The sequence below is a fragment of the Ochotona princeps genome, chromosome 2 (genome assembly GCF_030435755.1).
Source record: "Ochotona princeps isolate mOchPri1 chromosome 2, mOchPri1.hap1, whole genome shotgun sequence".
Taxonomy (NCBI): domain Eukaryota; kingdom Metazoa; phylum Chordata; class Mammalia; order Lagomorpha; family Ochotonidae; genus Ochotona; species Ochotona princeps.
Window position 1 is genome coordinate 36,213,328 of NC_080833.1, and position 20,844 is coordinate 36,234,171.

The following is a 20,844-nucleotide window of genomic DNA, read 5'->3' on the forward strand; positions in this document are numbered from 1 at the left end:
CCGTTTATGAGTTTCTGTAGGTTGTGATTTTATTTCTACCTATCTGTCCTGCTTTGGAAGTTGTGGTTTGTCTTACAACCTCACTTCACTGTGGATTGAGGATATGATGTTTTATTCAGCTTTTTACTTGTTAAGACGGAGTAGTAACTCTGTGCCAAGCTAGAAACTGAAAGTTAGTTAGCTTATTTTTGTTACACATATTCCATTGTGTAACTACCACACTTTATGTGTTTGCTTTCTTATTGATTAAGTTTGCATCTGTCTGGATCTAATCAGGAAATTAGATCAAGCCAGACAATAATTAAAATAACATTTATTTGTTTATCTTTGTATCTACATTAATCAAACTTTTAATTATATAAAAAAATCAACTTCAATTCATTTTAAAAATTCAGGCCTTCATTGAAAGTAGTGCCTTGACAGTTTCCAGAACATTAATTGAAACATCCTGACTGCTGCAGGATGCTGTGTAAGACTTCACTCCTTGTAATTTTGGATTTTTTGGATATCATGTTATGTTTTCCATCACCCATTAGGAAGATGAGTTCACATTTATCCAGGAAAAAATTATGCTAGGTCTCAGAATGCTCTGGCACTTATTATTGTAAACAAATGGAGCTCAATAAAGAAGTATGTAAACCCAGGGAACAGAAAGTAACATTAGCATGGAAGGGAATGCCAGAGGGCGCCAAAGAGCACACGGAGCTTTCTGGAGGCAGCACGGACTTGGAAAGACTGCTGGCTGAATTCAGACCTTGCTTGCAGGGTGTATAGATGATTGTAGCCCACTGAACGAAGAGGTTTTTTTCTGGCTTGCCCAGGCAGAGCTGGTTCATAAGTCAGTGAGCAATGGGAAAGATAAGTCAGACAAATCACAGCTGGTGCTCATGTCTGCAGAGTGGGGCCACTGCTTTAAGTATGCTCCTGAATCGTGCAGAACACAATTCCCAGACAACAGTCAGTGGAACAGACAAGCAGAGGGAGTTAGGGCAGTCCTGGAGCACCCTGTGTCCTTATAGGCAAGATGGTGGAAAGGTGATTACAGGTCAAGCCAGGGCTGCAAGGTTGCAGGCATATAGTTGGAACACCATACCGCTACATGTCCTCACCACTCTTGATGGTACATTTGCTGAAATCAGACCCAGAGCTACTTCCTTCTGCACTGTCCCTCCAGCAACCTCTGCAGAGAAAGTTTAATGCTATGCTCACTATAAAGGATAAATACTGAAAGGAATTTTTTCTCCTTCATCATAAACCAGGTTTTTTTTAAAAGATCTATTTTTTATTGGAAAGGCAGATTTTACAGAGATAAAAGAAGAGAAATGTCTTCCATCCACTGGTTCACTCTCTTAAGTGGCCACAATGGCTGGAGCTGAAGCCAGGAGCCAGGAACCAGGAGCTTCTTCCAGGTCTCCCATTTATATGCAGGGTCTTCAGGCTTTGGGCCATCCTCTACTGCTTTTCCAGACCACAGGCAGAGAACTGGATAAAAATAGAGCACTTGGAATGTGAACCAGCGCCCCTATAGGATCTTGGCACTTGAAAATGGAGGATTAGCCAATTGTGCCACTGTGCTGGGCCCATAAAGCAGATATTAGAGGAGGTATTTGGCACTGAACAGCATTAAATTAATAACCAACAATTGTTTTTAGTTTTTTACTACCATAGTTAACATTGCAAGACATATCCTTCTATATATTGACAAGTACATATATTGAATAGAGCTTTAGAACAATATCAGTTCTCATGCATATTTTAGTAATATTTGTTACATATCATCAAGCTGATTTTAATCTAGTCTATTGCATCTGAGAGTGTACCTTCCTTTGGCATTCACACCTATCATTCAAGGTCAAATGTAAGTCCTAGTATTGAACAGAAGATCCAGCTGCTAGTGTCAGACAAAGACTCCTATGGAGTTTGAGTGGAAGATAAAAAAAAAAAGATTGTAACAGTGCTAACAGAGACCTTGGTCCTCTGCAGTCACCACACTGGTAAGAGCAATGCTTTGTCCACAGAAAGAAGAGCTGCAGCAGGCTCGGGATCTGTAGTCTTCCATTCATTGAGTCCCTGTGACGGCCTATGTGGGACGACAGGCTGCCAACAGACATCCTATTCCCTTCCCACACTGGACAGATAGACTGGTAGGGCTGGCCAGGTGCCATATCTCACACACACACACACACACACACACACACACAATTAAGGAGTACAAGGAAGTTTGTTACACACCCAGAACAGAGGAAGTTTCTCTTAATAAGGCAGAAGAATCTGGGGTCACGTGAAAGAGAGCTTGCATATGGCGGGGGGAATGTTCCAGATTTGGGGAAATGATTGAGCAATCCTGAAAGATGACATGATGGCTGCTTCCAAACATTTCTTAATCTGCCCCTGTTTGCTCCCTAACACCTCAGCCTCTTTGCCACTATCTTCCTTGGGTTTAGTTGGGCTGATTTCACTGTTCCCTTATTCCTCTTTATGCCTAACACTAAAGGAACCACTGTTGCTTGTGCCTCACAATCTTCTGTCCTCTTAATTCATAAACCTTTGAACATTCCTTGAACATTCCTTGTTCTGTCTCCTTCTCTCCTTCTGTGACTCCTGAAAAACTTTCACTGTACCTTCTGGAATCTGCTGGTTTTCCCTGAACATCCAGTTTCCCTTTTCTCATGTTAATCACAAGGCAAGCAGGAGGGTTAGGATATTGATAGTTCTCAGTCCAAGTGGTAGCTCTTTCCTCTCTCACATCCTTCAACCATGGGTCTAGGAGTAGACTAGAGATCTTTAGAGGGAGAGAGAGAGAGACAGAGAGAGAGAAAGGGAGGAAAGGAGGGAGAGAGGGAGGGAGGAAGGAAGGGAGGAAGGGAGGAAATGAAAGTCTATCACTTAAGGAAGGAAGCAAGAAGGGAAGGAAGGAAGGAAGAACAGATATGAAAGTTTATCGCTTAATACTCCCCACACAGTGCATTTGTGAAACTTTTTAAGTTTATTTAAAGGCTTAGCAGGAAGTCAGCACAATGGTGTTGCTGGCTAAGCTTCTACCTGTGGTGCCAGCATCCCATGTAAGTGCCAGGTCAAGTCCAGGCTGCTCCACTTCCAGTCCAGCTCCCTACTAATGGTCTGGGAAAGGTAGTAGAAGACGGCTTAAACTCTGCCACTCTACCACTGACATGGGAGACCCAGATGAAATATCTGGCTTTGCTCTGCCTTTACACTGACTTTTGGGGTTTTCACTGTCTTCCTCTCTCTTACTTTTCAGATTTGATTAAACAGAGAGAAAGAGGTTGTTTCAAACAGAAGATAAGATCTATACATATCAAGTAGAATGTTATATATAGGAAATTAAACGTATAGACTACTGTAATCTGTGTTACTAAATTATAAAGGACTAATTGGTTATGAATGGGTAGGCAGAAAGTTAAATAGAGCTGTATGCCATGTATAAACTTCTAATATTAATATCAATGACATGGATTTTTTAAACCTAAGATCTGTGGACCATGGGTGATTTTAGGAGGTGCATAAATCTTCCCAAGTTTGTTCTCAACTAAATGTATATGTTTATGTGTTTCTGCTCACTTTCCTAGGGAGAGTTTATCAGATTCTCCAAAGGTTGTTTCTTTATCTAAACAGTAAAAGTTTAAAGCTATTAAGTGAAGAATAATATGGCCAACTTTTATTCTGGGAAAAATGGTGCAGGAAATAGATTCATAAGAATTCAAGGGGGAGCCTGGCAAAATGGCTCAGTGGCTAAATCCTCACCTTGCAAATGCTTGGATCCCATTTGGGAGCCAATTCATGTCCTGGCTGCTACATTTCCCATCTAGTTCTGTGCTTGTGACCTGACAAGGTAATACAGGATGGCCCAAAGTCTTGGGACCGTGTACCCACATGGGGGATGCAGAAGAAACTCCTGGCTTCTGGCCTCAGATTGGCTCAGCTCTGACTGTTGTGGCCACTTGGGGAGTGAAGTAGCAATGGAATACCTTTCTTTGTTTCCTCTCTGTATGTACATCTACCTTTCCAAGAAAATAAATAAATGTTAAAATTTTTTAAAAGGAAGTATTTGAAGTATATGTTAGAGATTGATTAAGTCAGGGGCCTGGTGCAATAGCCTAGTAGCTAAATCCTTACTTTGCATCTACTGGGACCCCTTATAGGTACTGGTTTGTATCCCAGCTGCCCCATTTCCATGAAATCCCCCCACTTGTGGCCCGGGAAAGTAGTCATGAACGGCCTAAAGCTTTGGGACCCTGCACAGTGTGGGAGACCTGGAAGAAGCTCCTGGCTCCTGGCTTTGGATTGGCTCAGCTTGGGCCAACGTGACTACTTGTGAAGTGAACCAGCAGATAGATCTTTCTCTCTGTATCTCTTTGTATATCTGCCTTTCCAATAAAAGACAGAGAAAGAGATTAAGTCAGCAGGATAGAGAGCTGATTCCAGATTTCCTGCCTGAGTGGACAGTGGATTATGACCTCTTCAACATACAGAAGGAAGCATGAATCTAAGCGAAGGAAGACAAAGAGGCCAGAATCAAATCTGCACACACTTGAATCCTTGTTTCTTGGCGAAGATGATGCTGTAGAGCAGTCAGCAAAATGATTCTTCCACTATGTGGTGTTAGGACAATTGGATGTCCACATAGAGAAAATGAAAAACATGCCTGTTCCTAAAAATCGATTTCAGGCGAGTTGCAGACTTAAACATGGTGATAAAACTTTTCAAAAGGCTACCCGATAATGGTAGCCTAGTGTCCAAAGTCCTCGCCTTGCATATGCCAGGATTCTATATTTGCGCCAGTTTGTATCCTGGCTGCTCCACTCCCCTTCCAGCTCCCCGCTTATGGCCTGGGAAAGCAGTGAAGGACTTGGGACCCTGCAGCCAGAGACTTGGAAGAAACTCTTGACTTCGGATTGGTTCACCTCTGGCCATTGTGGCCACCTGGGGAGTGACCCAGCAGATGAAAGATCTTTCTCTCTGTCTCCGCTTCTCTCTCTAAATCTGACTTTCCAATAAAAATAAATTAAAAAATTTTTTTCATATATAGGAAAATATGTCATCAAGACAGGATGTATTTTTTCTTTCTTAAGGCAATACATACAGGATAAGATAAATTTAACTACATGAAAATTAATAACTTCTCATTATTGAAACCTGAGGGACTGGCATCATGACATATCAGGTTAAACGGTTGCCTGTGACACCACCATCCCATATGGGGACTGATTTTTTTCTTTTTTTTAGATGATGTTTACATGGTTGATCAGGGTGGGAAGGAGCTAGGGTCAGGGAGAAGTGGATGTGATCATTGTTTCCAAACTTGCTATATCTTCTTCCCATTTCTTGGGGGAGGGGAAAGATAAGGGCATAGGCCATACTCAGCCTCATACCCTGAGGATGGGAAAAGGCCACACTTATGTCAAGGAAGTTTGTAGCCATGTTCAGCCAGGACAATGCACCAATTGGCTCTCACATTCTCCAGTGGGAATTCCAGCCAAGGCCGGGCATCTCCTTAGCTCCCCAACCAAGCCTACATCCCAGCCACAGTTCTTGCATGTGCCAATGGAGATTGCTGTTCCACATGGGTGAGCCCAGATATTCCCCTGCAGATTCTGCCCCCAGACCTGATTCACTCATGTATTTGTCGACTTCATGGCCCAGCCTCACAGTATCTGTTCCTTTTTTGACGTTCTCTGGCGAGTTCCATGTTGCAGCCCTTCCAGCAGAGGCCTTGTCCATGGAAGCGCCAGAGAAGTCATTCCTCATGACATGAACCCTATGTACCCTACTCATCCCCACCTGTTCCATCTTGCAGACTGTCTGTAAGCCCACACACCCAAGTTCCTAGAGTGTATTGCTGGGCGGCCCATGGGCTTCGCCTGGCAGTGTTGAAACCTGGGCTGTCCAGTGCAGATTCCCCCAGCCACAGCCTCGTGACTGGAAGATTCAGACACCTGTGCCACTACCCAGGCTTACCTGGACTCCACCCACCAACATGGTGGGGTGGGTGGAGCCATGGTCCTGAGCATGCTCAGAGCTGTCTGAAATCCAAGCACAGCAGGAAATTCTTGGACCTCAGGCCTGGAACAGCTCAGGATTTGCCCACCACCTGGCAGCAGTGGACAGGGAGCTAGGATATGGGGACTGATTTGAATTTGAGCTGCCACAGTTTGATCCTGTTCCTTGCTAAAGGCCTGGGGAAAGAAATGTAAAATGACCCAGGTATTGGGGCCTCTTCCACTCATATGAGAGATTGGGAAGAAGCTCCTGTGTCTTTTGTTTCATTCTAGCTAATTCCTCATGGGTGGATGATTACTTGCCCTTGAACTGTCTCCTCCAACTGCTAAGTAGCTTGGCAAAGTTGAAAAAGCTTGCTTGCTGAGCTGCTAAGTTTGTTCTGTTGAACTTGTTGTCCCACTGCGGCATTTCTGCTTTGCCTTGAAGAGTGGTTCTTCTCAAGGATGTGATATTTCTAAGGCCAGAATTAGAAGTGCAAGTCATCAATAAGGATTGGTTTAAGTGTTTTCTTTTAAAAGGTTAGTATTCTAACATCTTCGTCTTCCCATCCACAAAAAATGAGATCAGTTCATATTATTGATTTTATTCTGTCACTAACTTCAAAGCTGCAGGGCCTGGCACTATAGCCTAGTAGCTAAAGTCCCTGCCTTGCATGCCCCGGGATCCCATATGGGCACTGGTTCGTATCCTGGCTGCTCTGCTTCCTTCTGGCTCCCTGCTTGTGGCCTGGGAATGCAGTCGAGGATGGCCCAAAACCTTGGGACCCTGCACACACGTGGGAGACCCAGAAGAAGCTTCTGGCTGCTGGCTTTGAACTGGCTCAGTGCCAGCTGTTGCAAAAACTTGGGGAGTGACCCAGCAGATGGAAAATCTTTCTCTCTGTCTTTTCTTCTCTCTGTAAATTTGCTTTTCCAATAAAAATAAATAAATCTTTATAAGAAAAAAAGGGTAAAGTGAGAATTGAAAAAATTCTTAACACATATTAGCACAATAAAAGTCACATCTGTGATGTAACAAATAATTCCTGTGGTCTTTGTCCTAGGTTCCTGTCAGAAAGCTTCTAAAAACTTTGGAATTAAAGAGTGTTTGTTATGCTTAGTGGAGTGACTTTTGCTAGGCCCCTAGACAGACTGGGAGGTGACTGTTCACATTATCTGAGGGTTAAAATGTTGGGTCATGGCATGGTAGCCTAGTGACTAAAGGCCTCCCCTTGCATGTGCTGGGATCCCATACGGGCGCTGGTTCGTGTCTCAGCTGCTCCACTTCCCATCCAGACTCCTGCTTGTGGCCCGGGAAAATAGTCAAGGACGGCCCAAAGTCTTGGGACCCTGCACCGACGTGGGAGACCTGGAAGAAGCTCCTGGCTCTTGGCTTTGGATTGGCTCAGCTCCAGCCGTAGCGGCCACTTGGGGAGTGAACCATAGGATGGAAGATCTTCATCTCTATTTCTGCTCCTCTCTGTATATCTGGTTTTCAAATTAAAATAAATAAAATATTTAAACATAAATAAATAAAATTCTGGGGCACTTAACCAGCTGATCCTTCACCTGCAATGCCAGACATCTCATATCATCGACAGTGTCTGGGCTGCTCCACTGCTTATGGACAGGGAAAACAATGGGGAATGGTTCAAATTCTTAGATCACTGTACTGATGAGAGAGATGTGGAAGAAGCTCCTGGCTCCTGGCTTTGGATCAGTTCAGCTCCAGCCATTTGGGAAATGAACCAATGGAAGGAAGACCCCTCTCTCTCTCTTTCTCTTTCTCTCTCTCTGGCTTTCCTTCTCTATAAATCTGCCTTTGAAATAAAAATAAAATCTTTAAACTTGTTTTAATGCATTTGTAAATCATAAAAAGAAGTCTCCTATCTGCTAGTTTACTTCCCAAGTAATCAGAACAGGCTAAATTGTTCAGGCTGAAGCCAGGAGCTGGGGGCTCACTCCAGGTCTTACATATAATGGGCAGGGACTCAAGTACTTGAGATGTCACCTGCTCCCTCTCAGAATGTGCATTCATAGGAAACTGGAACTAGGAATGGAGTCAGACCTTGAGCCTACCTACTGCAGTATGGACCCTAACATCCCAAGTGAAGTCCTAACTTGTGTGCTAAATGCCTACTCTCATTTCTTTTTATCATACAAAACAAAGAATGTACTTAAGGTATGGTGCCTTATGTTGGACTGTTGTAAATTGTAGGTGATGTACTGCAGAATCCCCAAAACCTGAGTTCACTTAGCTGATACTTAGTAAGCAAATTTATGACCCAGAGAGAAGAATGAGATGTTTATTGGAAAGTGCATGCTGGGGATATTGTTTTGAATCCCAAGCTCCTGTAAGGGTGGATAAATGTTCCTAACGATTGATCCTCTTGTTAAGAGGTTGTGTTCAGGTTATGTGTAAGTTCCTGGTTGTGCTACAGTACTGGTATGGCCCTCTTTGGGTTAGTTGGCAGTATTATGTTCTTTTGGGAATTTTGATGGCAAAGTGGACTTTAGTCAGACTCTGTGTGTGTGTGTGTGTGTGTGTGTGTTTAAAGATTTTATTTTTGGGCCCAGCTGCGTGGCCTAGTGGCTAAAGTCCTCGCCTTGAAAGCCCCTGGGATCCCATATGGGCGCCGGTTCTAATCCCGGCAGCTCCACTTCCCATCCAGCTCTCTGCTTGTGGCCTGGGAAAGCAGTCGAGGATGGCCCAGTGCATTGGGACCCTGCACCCGCATGGGAGACCTGGAAGAAGTTCCTGGTTCCCAGCTTCGGATCAGCGCAGCACCGGCCATTGCGGCTCACTTGGGGAGTGAATCATTGATCGAAGATCTTCCTCTCTGTCTCTCCTCTCTCTGTATATCTGACTTTGTAATAAAAATAAAATCTTAAAAAAAAAGATTTTATTTTTTACATATTGGAAAGAGTCACGGAGAGAGAGAGAAAGAGAGAGAGAGCGCGCGCGCACTCAGGGCTCAGCAGCTAAATCCTTACCTTGCATGCCCGGGATCACACATGGGCACCAGTTTGTATGTCAGTTACTCCACTTCCAGTGTGACTCTGCTTATGGCCTGGGAGAGCAGTAAAGGATGACCCAAAACCTTGGGATCCTGCACCCACATGGGAGACCCAGAAGTAGCCCCTGGCTCCTGGCTTCAGATTGGCTCAGCTCCAGCCATTGCGGCCATTTGGGGAGTGAACAGTTGATGGAAGATCTTTCTCTGTGTCTCTCCTTTTCTCCATAAATTGATCTGCCTTTCCAAATAAATAAATAAATAAATAAGTCTTTTGCTCTGGCCAGCAGAGCCAGTAACATGGACACAGCGAGGGTCTGGGGATGAAGCACTGACAGGAAACCAGTGATGGTGGAAGTCTCTCTGAAGCCTCCCTTTATTACTCCTTATATACTCTTTCCGCCAAGCCCTCTAACCTAACAATAGGATGCCAATGAGTCCCATTAGACCAGGTGCTTTTAGCCGCAAGCCCATTTCCTGTAGTGCTCAGCTTAATGAGTGCTAATCAACTCCTTATCCCACAACAGTCTTTAAACAAACAAAGAGCTATTTCATCTATTGTCTCACTTCCCAGATGGCCATAATGGCCCAGATGGCCACAGTCCCTGCAGGTAAGCCATAGACCGTACCAGAAACTTTGTCTTGGTTTCCCATACAGGTGCAGGGGCCAGGTATAGAGCCCCAATCCCCTGGCCGTCTTTGACTGCTTTTCTCAGAACATTAACAGAGAGCTGGATTGGAAGTAGAGCAGCTGGGAGATGATCTGGTGCCCATATGGGATGCCAGTATCACTTGTAATGTTTTTACCTGCTACTTCACAACCCTTACAGCCCTTAATCAACATCATAACCAATCTGCCAAACCAATCGGCCTTCCCCAGTTGTTGGATTTGCTTCAGATTCTTTTTCTGGAGTCTTCATAGTGATTTACACTGATTGATTTTCAGATTACAAGCTACATTGTATTCCTACGTGATTGTGTATAATAGCTTTTTAACATATTTCTGTATTTGATTTATTGAAATTTTATGAGTGTATGAGGCATCTGTACAAAGTATGAAGAATGTTAATCTGTAGTTTTCTGATACCTGTGCCTGGCTTTGGTATCAATCTAATGATGCCATGATAAAATGAGTCAATATTGGAGGAACTTGGGCAAGGGCAGGCTAGAGGCTTGGGACTCTATCTCCATTCACTGCTGCCATGCAGTGGGCAGGACTCAAGCCAGTCTGGGCCAGAGGCTCAGGGTTTTTTTCCTCCTGGCTTCATGGCTGTGGCTGGTAGAACTCAGGCCAGGCAGCTTGGGTGCCAATAGCACCGACCAAGCCCTCAGGCCACTTTGCAGCATGCTGTGGGCACTTAGGGGTGTTGGGTTGCAGGGAGTCTAGGGGATGGCACAGGTCGGGGCAAGCAGAAACCTGTGAAGGTTTGTGTCCAATAAGGAATGACTTCTAGGGTCTTCCATTGACAAGGCGACTATACTTGCAGGGCTACATCATGGAACCCACCAGTAAGAGTCACAGCAGGGAATGGGTAATGTGAGGCTGAGCCATGACAGTGACCAGTACATTGCAGGCCCCAGTCTCCCAAGGATTAACTCCACAGCTTAGCTTGTTTCTCAGAGGGTAACAGGATGAGCAATTTTGGCCTGATACATCTAGCCACTGCTTTAACCGCAAGTTCCTGCTTCCTATTTGTTAAGTTATCTGCCAAGGGATTGGATAAATACTGGGAGGAACTCAAGGGATTTAGGGTGGCCACTAGAGGATTGGATAAACACTGGGAGGAACTCAAGGGATTTAGGGTAGACACTACTGGGAGGAACTCGAAGGATTTAGGCTGGCCATTTGAGGACTGGATAAACCCTGGGAGGAGCTAGGCAGAGTATAAAAGAAAGCCTGGAGTTGCAATAAAGATCAATCTATCATCGATCGGCATTCGGTGTACTGTGTGTTGTCTTGTGTTGTCCTGTGCGTTGTCTTTTGTGTAACCCTAGTCCCTCCGCTCGGCCCGGGGTACGTGGCGACACGAGCGTTGCCAACAGTACATGTGTGAATCGGGTGTGGGGGTAGAATCTGTGGGGGACTATGTAGGCTTACTCATGAACTCTGTTGGCATGTGCAAGATCTGTGGCTGGGAACAGGCTTGGTTGGGGAGCCAAGGGGATGCCCCAGCTAGGTTCGGGTTCCTACTGGCAAACAGGATACCCAGAATGGGGGCATTATCTGGACTGGACATGGCTGCAGTCTACCCTGGCATTGGTGTGGACTGGGTCTGGGGAGAGCCACGCTGGGCTAGACTTCAGCACCCACTGGTATTCATGAAAGCCAGGGTAGGTGTCGAACGGGCTGTGCTAGGTCTTCGCTTTGGCTGAACCACACATGAGAGCTGTGTCTGGGCGTGGATCAGGTGTGGCTGGACTGTAATATCCAACAGTAAGAACCAGATCGGGTATGGGCCAGTTAAGCAAAGACACTATTTCTACCATGATAAGAGGTGGACAAAGTCTACCTGGACCAAGGACCCACCAGTGTGTACAAGATCTGCCACTGGGAGGGGACTTGATAGAGGAGCTTGGTAAATTCCTTTGTCAGGACACAGTCCCTGCAGATAAGTGCAAGCACCAAAGCAAGGAGCAGCCCAAACCAGGGCAGGTTATTGTACCCGCCAGCATCATGTGGGTCAGGTCAGGGGGCAGGCCAGGCTGGGCCAGTTCATAACATCCACTGACAGATCCGAGAACTGGGATGGGGTGCAAGAGGGTCTAGATCGGGCTGCATCACCAGCCAGTTCACATACTGGGACCAGGATGAGGTGCTAACTGGACTAGGTTAGGCTGAAGCTCCACCAGCAGGAGCTGGACCTGGAAGCAGGCTGGACCAAGCCAGGCTGAAATACCCACCAGTAGATGCCAAGGTGAGATGAGGCATGTCAGTCTGGGGGCAGTGAGTGCTGGATCCGTGAGCCCCGGGGGAGGGAGGTCTGGGTTGCTTGGCCCGAGTCCTTGGACCTGCCTGTGTAGTGGGTGTTGTGTCAGTGAGCCCCTGGGTAGGGGGTGTGGCGGAGCCTGCGTCTTTTGGCCCAGGTCCTTGAGCCCACCTGCGAGGTGTGTACCAGGTCTGTGAATCCTGGGGGTGGGGTTCCACCAGTGCCCAATTCCTTCAGCCCACTTCCAAGTTGTGTGCTGGATCTGTAAGCCCCAGGGGTAGGGGTCCTGGTGGGGCACCGGTCGCCTGGCCCAAGATCTCACCTGTGTGGTGAGTGTCAGCTCTGTGAGTTCTAGGGGTCTAGAGTCTGGCAGGGACTGTGTCATCTGGCCTAGGACCTTCTGCCCCCCCTGCAAGGTGGGCGCTGGATCTGTGAGCCCCAAGGGTCACCTGGCCTGGATCCTTGAGCCCACCTGCACAGTGGGTGCTGGGTCTTTAAACAGCACAGGTGGGGGTTCCAGCAGGGCCAGCGTGGGCTGGCCCAGGTCCTTGGACCCAACTGCAAGGTGGCTGCTGGATCCGTAAGCCCCAGTAGCAGGGGGTACTTGGGCTCATTTGCTTAGTGCATGCTGAGTCCGTGAGTCCTAAAGAACAGAGGGTCCGGCAGGGCCCAGATCACTTGGCCTGGATCCATGGGCCCACCTGTAAGAACTGGTCCTCTTCACTGTAAAGCAGAGTGGTGGACAGCAGGCCTTGGTTTACATAGAGGATATGGTAGCCATCAGGACCTGCAGAGGACATCTGGTACCGTAGCAGAGAATGGATAACAGAACATATTGGACAGCTACCTCAGCCAAAACATGGCAGCAAATTATCTTTTCTTCCCTCATTTTTTGGTTATATTTTTATTTTGAATTTTTGAATTTTGTGGTACAATTTCATTTAGACTGGGATTCCTCCTCAAACTCCCACCCTCAATATATTTTCCCCATGTTGCTACAATAGTATAGTCCTTCATAAGGAGTCATAATTCCGTCAGTCTCTTGACAGCAAATACCTTGGCCAATGGAGACACGAAGATCGATGGTATTAGCCAATGGACATTGGAAGGGTTTCCTCATCAATTGGTCAATGAGATCAGAAGCATTTTAGAACTGTCGTATCTACCTGGGCAGAACCCAGAATGTGTGCCACATGAGGACCCTGGGTTAATATTGGGTTGCTGTTCCCCATCTCCAGGTATTGGAGTGATTGAGAGGTTGGGTGTGGCTTTTCCCCTTATCTCCTCCCTCTCCCAAGAAATGAGAAGAAACAGAAAGTTTATAAACAATGATCACATCTGCTTTTCCCTAAGCCTGAATCTTCCCACCCTGACCAACTATGTAAGCATCATCTGTAATAAATAAAAAATAAAAAATAAATTTCAAAAACAAGTCTATATTTCCTCTTCACTTTTCTGAAAGAATTTGTATAGAAGCTTTATTATTTCTTTCTTAAACATTTCACAGAATTCTCCAGTGAATTCTTTTTTTAAAAAGATTTATTTATTTTATTACAAAGTCAGATATACAGAGAGGAGGAGAGACAGAGAGGAAGATCTTCCATCCGATGATTCACTCCCCAAGTGAGCCTCAACGGGCCGGTGCTGCGCTGATCCGAAGCTGGGAACCAGGAACTTCCTCCAGGTCTCCCACACGGGTGCTGGATCCGTCCTCGACTGCTTTCCCAGGCCACAAGCAGGGAGCTGGATGGGAAGTGGAGCTGCCAGGATTAGAACCGGTGCCCATATGGGATCCCGAGGCGTTCAAGGCGAGGACTTTAGTCACTAGGCCACGCCGCTGGGCCCTATATTCTGGTATTTTTTAATAATTGATTTTTTTTTTTACTGTGATCTTTGGTTTCTTCTGTGCATTATTTGCTCTTCTTTTTTTTTTTTTTTTTCCTCTTTAAGGTAAATCTGAAATAATTGAGTCTTTGTTTTCTAAGTTATAGGTAACTTTGAAGCAAGGGAAAAAACTTTTCATTTTTATTTTTATTATTATTTGTAATATGAAAGGATGATTTACAGAGGAAGAGAGATCTTTCATCTACTGATTCACTTCCCAGATGACCACAACAGTGAGGGGTGGCCAGGCTGAAGTCAGGAGCTTTATCCATGTCTCCCATGTTAGTCTGGGGCCCAAGTGCTTGGATTGTCTTCCACTGCTTTCCCAGTATTGTTAGCAGGGATCTGGGTGGAAAATGGAGCATCAGGGCGTATTGATTTCTTGGCATTTGGCAATGTGCATTCATGGTTCCCTCCTGTCTTTTTCTAGGTTGGTAGCTTGTTTTTATTGCTGAGTAATATGTTGTTTGGAGGGACTGGAATGTTTATCCATTTCATCTATTGAAGGACTTCTTGGTTGTCAACTAGGGACACTTAAGTAGCAACCTCTAGCTAGAAGATCAGAGTATACAGCAGGCTTAAGTTCAAGAACTTGTTGTTTTTACACAAGGTTAGTTTTGCTCAAAGATTCTGAACTTTAAGCTAGCAAGTTCTATGGATCACATGAAAACTAATAAAGAGGTAATAGTAATCCCTATACTTGCGGAGGTTGGCCACGCTTTGCTCACTTGAGTTTGGGGATCTTGAGTTTGAACTACTTTAAGAAGCATTGCTTGGACCAGTGCAATGGCTTAACTAGCTGATTCCTTGCCTACGAGCGCCAAAATCCTACAAGGATGTCAGTTTATGTCCCAGTTGCTCCACTTCTGAACCAGTTTCATGCTTATAGCCTGGGAAAGCAATGGAGGGTTTTGGCATCCTACACCTGCATGGGAGACCAGTAGAAGCTCCTGGTTCCTGGCTTTGTACTGACTCAGTTCCAACTGTTGCAGCAACTTGGGGAGTAAACAGTAGATGTAAGATCTTTCTGTCTTTCCTTCTCTCTGTAAATCTGACTTTCCAATAAAAAACAAATCTTTAAAAAGAAAAGGAAAGGGAAAAAAAGAAAGAAGCACTGCTAATCCTGAGAGCCTCTGTTCTCCGTGAAGCACCCACATTTCTAGTTTGAGCCCTTGGATGCAGTGTGCAGAGGTGCATGTACAAGGGGCTTTGGAGCAGGAGTCCTTTTGTCCTTTGGAGTGAATGCATCTCTGGCTGTACCATCTGCACTGACTGAGCTCTGTAAGCCTTTGGGAAATGGAGTTAATCTGATATGAACCTGATATTGGAAACAGAGATGTTCCTGGCCAGACAGAAAAGAGATAAATTGCTGTCAGATCTTGACTAGATTTCTGGGAAGCATGGATTGTTACGGGTAACTTTGAAGGAAGAGAAAAAACTTTACATTTTTGTTATTATTTTAATTTGAAAGGACGATTTACAGAGAAAGAAAGATCTTCAATCTGCTGGTTCACTACCCAAATGGCCACAGCAGTGAGGAATGGGCCAGGCTGAAGCCAGGAGCTTTTTCCATGTCTCCCATGTTAGTCAGGGCCCCAAGCACATGGATCATCTTCCAGTGCTTTCCCAGGAACATTAGCAAGGAACTGGTTGGAAAATGGAGCACTGGAACATGAACCAACACCCATTTGGGATGCCAGTGCTGCAGGCAGCAGCTTAGCATGTTATGCCAGAGTGCCATCCTGGAAGAAAGCTTCTGAGGTGCCAAATTTTTACAAAGATAGAGTAATAAGCTAATTTTAGACATGAGAAAATTACTGTGATCACTACGTGCCACTGCTAAGGGAAGATTTCTTGCCTGAATTCATGTCAGCCTTCCTTAGAAGCAACCTTCACAGAAGTTTCTTTTCCTTTCTCCATCATAGGTAACAGTCCTCTGGACAGCCCCCGAAATTTCTCTCCAAATGCACCTGCTCACTTTTCGTTTGTTCCTGCCCGTAGGTAAGTTGGTAGAAAAACTCTGTGTGACTGATATATGTAACGCTTGCATGAATTTTGATTGAATGTCATATTCATCCTTTTAAGTCATTATTCTGTCAAGGATGTTGCCACCAAAACTCCCATTCTGCTTTCCTTTTCCAGGTCATAATCATCTTTTTTAAGTTTTTGTTTTCTAGGTTATCCATGTATTTGAGTGTCCAAATGAAAGACTAGTTATAAATTAATAGATTTATTTTTTTATTAAGCAATCCCAAATCCTCCATCCTGAGGGTATGTTCTAATACATTAAACTTTCTAATTGAGAGATATTCTAGAGATATGCATGAGAAATACCTTCTCTTCCCAAGAACATTCAAAATACTCTTCTAATGCAGCTAGTTCCCTGGTCTCATGGCCGTCTATGCCTCTCTTCTCTGCCTTGAGCTAGAGACCTTTGCATGAGAATAAAGACTGCTAGACTTTCCCTTCTCTTCCCATGGGTTTAGAAAAATCTGGTGCATACAGAGCCATCTTTACATACCTGCTCTATTTCTGTCCTCCCAACTAGTGGTAGAAGCCATCTCTGGCCATGGCAGCAACCTGATAGTTTCAGTCACAGCCAGGAGAAATGTGAGCCGAGATGAACCCATCCAAACCACACAATTTCTTTTGAACCTTTTTCTAAGACTGTCTCTCCCTCTGTTTTTAAAGATTTGTTTTAATTATTTGAAAGGCAGAATGACGAGAGAGAGAGAATATACTTCATCCACTGGTTTACTCCCCAAATGTCTGAAATAGCAAGGCTGGCAAAGGTTGAAACAAAGTGCCTGAAACTCCATCTGTGTCTCCTACTTGGGTGGCAGGGACCCAAGTGCTTGGGCTATTTTTCGCTGCTTTCTTAGACACATTAGCAGGGAGCTAGATCAGAAGCTGAGCAGTTGGGACTTGCTGGTGTTCCAATATGGGATGTTGATCTCACAAGCGGTGGCTTAATTCACTGTACCATAACACTGACCCATTTTTATAAGTCCTTATTGAAAGAATTTGAATGTTTTTTAATTTCTAAAAATTATTTGGTAGAGTTGGTTTCTTAAGGATTCAGGGAAATCATTAGCTCCAGATTTAGACCAATTAATAGATGGAAAATACAATACACACCTTATGGCAAAAGTAGTTCTAATACTTCAAAACCACAGGCTCCCATGAACAGTATTTCCTCACTGTCATAACCCAGAAGAAATCACCTCCGCCTCTGAAGGATTCTTTGTAGATGAAAAGGACATGGACAGATTGGAAGAAATTTTGTCTGTTTTGTTTTTAATTTATTTGCTAGAGAACCAGAAACAGACAAACAAAGCTCCCATCCACTAGTGTAGGCCCTTACTGAAGCTGGGAGCTGGAAACTCCATTTGGGTTTCCCACATGAGTGACAGGAACTTAATCATTTGAGCCATTATCATCTACCTTCAGGCTGCCCGTTGGTAGGAAGCTGCTGCCAGGAGTGGAGCTGAGACTCAAACCCAAGCATTCATTCCTGTCTGATATGCTGGCATCCGAACCAGTAGCTTAAGTGCTAGACCAAACACCTGTCCAGAGAATTGTGATGGCTGAGTTGGGTACACTGCCTGACCCAATTACCTTACTCAAACAAATCTCATTCAGGTTGGTTCCATGGACTCATCTCTCCTATTCTATGTAACTTCCAGTTAGTTAACCAAGGATCTAGGTAGGACTTCTAATATAAGACAAGATAGGATTGACATGTTTGTGTTTCCAACCAAGCTTCCTGTCCATGCTATGTATGAATAGTAACCTCTAACTGTAGGTTGGGATAGTAGGACCCGTGGCCAGATCCCCATAGGGCACTGAATCACTTCCGATTCATTCAGTAAATCTTTGCTGAGCCCCAGGTATGAGCAAGGTACCATGATGATGCTTAATTATGTCATGATAATAAAACACATACAGTCCTTACTTTCTTCCCACTGAAACCCTGATGGAATTTGTGTGCATGTTGTAAAGGAATACTGTTAACTCCTTGTTGTCATTCATATCTCATCTTCATGTTACCTCTTCAGAGTGGCCTTCTCTAACCATCCAAAAAGTTCTTTCTTGTTTCTGTGAAATTACTCAATTTTATTTTAAAATTAGTAACTACCAATATCTAATATTTTCTTGTGTTTTTTTTTAACTAATCTCTGTCATAATTAAGCTGTCTTTAATAGAGATGCTTAAATTTGGAAAGCCATGTCTCCTGGCACATCATGAGCACTAAGTCAGTGCCCATTGATCAAACCAAGAAATGAATAAGCCAGAAACGCACAGTAGTAAGCACCACGAAGAGGAAAGGACATGGGACTGAGAAAAAAAAATACGAGAATGGGCCAGGATTCCGCTCTGGCTGCCACACGAGACCTCTGTGAAGGCTTGGAAGCAGCTGCTGTACTGGGCATGAGGACACTGCTGTATGAACTATTTCAGGCAAAGGGAACAACTGGTTCCATTGATGCCCTTGTGTCAACTTCATTGACAGGGCCTCAGGAGCAGGGTCCAACTTTTAGCGCATTAGGAGACCTTGTTTTACTAAACACCCAAACAGGCGTGTGCCAAGTGACCTGACATGTATCTTGGTTTCATGGGACATGGGACCCTGGACTGTCCTCTTCCAGAACAAAGTAAGAAAAACTGCTGGTGGGGTCAGGAGGAGTGCCTTGACCTTGCCAAACAGTATCATGAAGCACCTGTTGCTAGGTTACCTAGGTCAGGCTGGAGCCTTACAGGATCAGATTAGTCAGTAATATCACACACATACACAGCTTTAGTGAAATGCTGAAGAGAAGCCCAGCAGTCACACCGTGTGGCTCCTAAGTTTGTTTGCACTGCTGCAAGAAAGGTTTGCCTCTGCCAAGCCAGGCTATGGATCAGGGGTCAGGTAGATCGTGCTTTCAGTTCCCCGTGGTTCTCACTGCACCATACGTCTTTTCACTACAGCCATGGCCACAGAGCAGACAGGTAAAAATGTGATGGGGACAGGGGCTGGGACACTGCTATGCATGGCCAGACAAAATGGTTTGTGATTTTGTGTGTGCCGAGATGATTCTTCTCCGATTGTAGGTCTGAATACTGGGCCTTGCCTGTTTAGCAGACTCTTATGGGGCCCTCTGCTCTGCTGGAACCAAGGCTCAGAGTTTATCTACTTGGAAGCAGGAGTTGCTTACCCTTATTTCGATAACTGTCCTTGGTCACACAGGGAGGTAGTCAGGCAAATAGAGCAAATGGAAACCGCCTGCTGTGGTATTTCTTCCTGATTCTGACCTCTGCTCTTCATTGAAAAGTAGCTGGCATGTGGATGGTTTCCATTTCTCTCTAAAGAAGGAAAAAAATCTCACATGTGATAAAGTGTATTTGGCAAGAGTTCAGGAAATCCATCCCTAGATACATAGTCTCATTTTTTCTTAGAATTCACTTGTTTTCTTGTGTAGAGCTCCCAAGACCTAACAGAGATAAGAAAGAACATCTTGTTGGAGCTCCCTCCTAGATGTCTCTTTGTCAGTGAGACTAGGTTCCAACAGAGTTAGAATTTACACATGCTGGTTGCCTGGGGTGGCATGAAGTTTGAGTCATGTGCATGTGGCATGGAACCCTGAGCCCCTCTCTTACAGAACATGGCAGGAACAACTGCTCAGTGCTGGTGCCCGTGGGGAAAAGTGCTTCAAAAGGAGAAGGCTTGGGGAGATTTATCCTCATTTTTTTTTCTTCCTACCCCCCCCCCCCCACTTCTTGGAGATCAACCCAATGGCCTGGGAATACTAGAGTCCTTCACACACAGCTTCAGAAAAGGAAATAGCTGCAATTTTGTGACGGTTCTGTCATTGCAATGGTGCCTGTAACTGGAATCCTCTCTTGTTGCTTCTAAAACCACGGTGCTAACAATTGTAATTATTTGAAGGCATGCCTTCCTTTGTAGTCAGAGCTGTCTTTTTTTGCAGTGGAAAGCACAACAGTAGGCCTGATGTAAGAGAGAGGTGGTTGGAGACAATGGTTAACCCACCGGTGAATCGACTGCCCTGTCCCACAGTGATGATGGAAAGCCATGCAGGTGCTGGGCTCAGGGTGGGAACCTGTAGAAACTGACTAATATTTGTTTTCTTCTGTAGGACTGATGGACGGCGCTGGTCTTTGGCCTCCTTGCCTTCTTCAGGTTATGGAACTAACACTCCTAGCTCCACTGTCTCTGTAAGTAGCTAGAACATGACCATACTTCCATTCTCCTGGGTTCTCAACTTTTCCTGTAAAACCAAACTCAAAGAGGTTGCTTGGCAGTGGGACCAAATAGGACATAGGACTGGGAAACCTTAGCATCTATAGCCAGATCCATAAATGCCTTAGGAACAGATTAACTGGCACCTGCTCCAGGTGTCTGTTTTTCCTGGTGGCATCAAAACAGGTGCTTGAGGACGGGCTTCTGTCATGTCAGTAAGACCAGACCTGGAATCTCGCAGGTGTGGTTTTCATTCTTTATGCAGCCTTGTTTAGAACTGCAGCTAAAAGCAGATATATCTTCCTGTGTTCCAGAGACCTGAAAACCCTTGCCCTTCTTTAGTCATCTTTTTGTTTTTCAAAACATAGTTGTTATTTTTTTTTAAGATTTATTTATTTTTGTTGGAAAGTCAGATATACAGAGAGGAGGAGAGACAGAGAGGAAGATCTTCCGTCTGATGATTCACTCCCCAAGTGGCCGCAACAGCCAGAGGTGAGCCATTCTGAAGCCAGGAGCCAGGAGCCTTTTCTGGGCCCCCTACACAGTTGCAGGGTCCCAAGGTTTTGGGCTGTCCTCGACTGCTTTCCCAGGCCACAGGCAGGGAGCTGGATGGGAAGCAGGGCTGCAGGGATTAGGACCAGTACCCATATGGGATCCCAGTGCATGCAAGGTGAGGACTCTCTAGGCCATTGTGCTGGGCCCCATAGTTGTTATTTAGTATCCAAGTTTGATGTGTATCAGCAAGACTGAACCTGTCTAAAACTTCTAGAGACAACTTGAAC

At 45.0% G+C, this 20,844-nt stretch overlaps 1 protein-coding gene across 5 annotated transcripts in view; it reads left to right on the top strand.

The window, feature by feature from the left end:
- MAST2 (microtubule associated serine/threonine kinase 2) overlaps nt 1-20,844 on the top strand; it is a 200,113-nt gene that overhangs the window by 155,176 nt on the left and 24,093 nt on the right. For 3 of the 5 annotated variants that reach the window (XM_058680613.1, XM_058680626.1, XM_058680636.1), the window contains 3 exons: nt 15,747-15,822; nt 18,793-18,813; nt 19,959-20,037. In XM_058680613.1, coding sequence (XP_058536596.1) covers nt 15,747-15,822; nt 18,793-18,813; nt 19,959-20,037 — 176 coding nt within the window. The remainder of the gene's footprint in view (nt 1-15,746; nt 15,823-18,792; nt 18,814-19,958; nt 20,038-20,844) is intronic. The other 2 variants (XM_058680620.1, XM_058680631.1) reach the window with 1 other exon arrangement.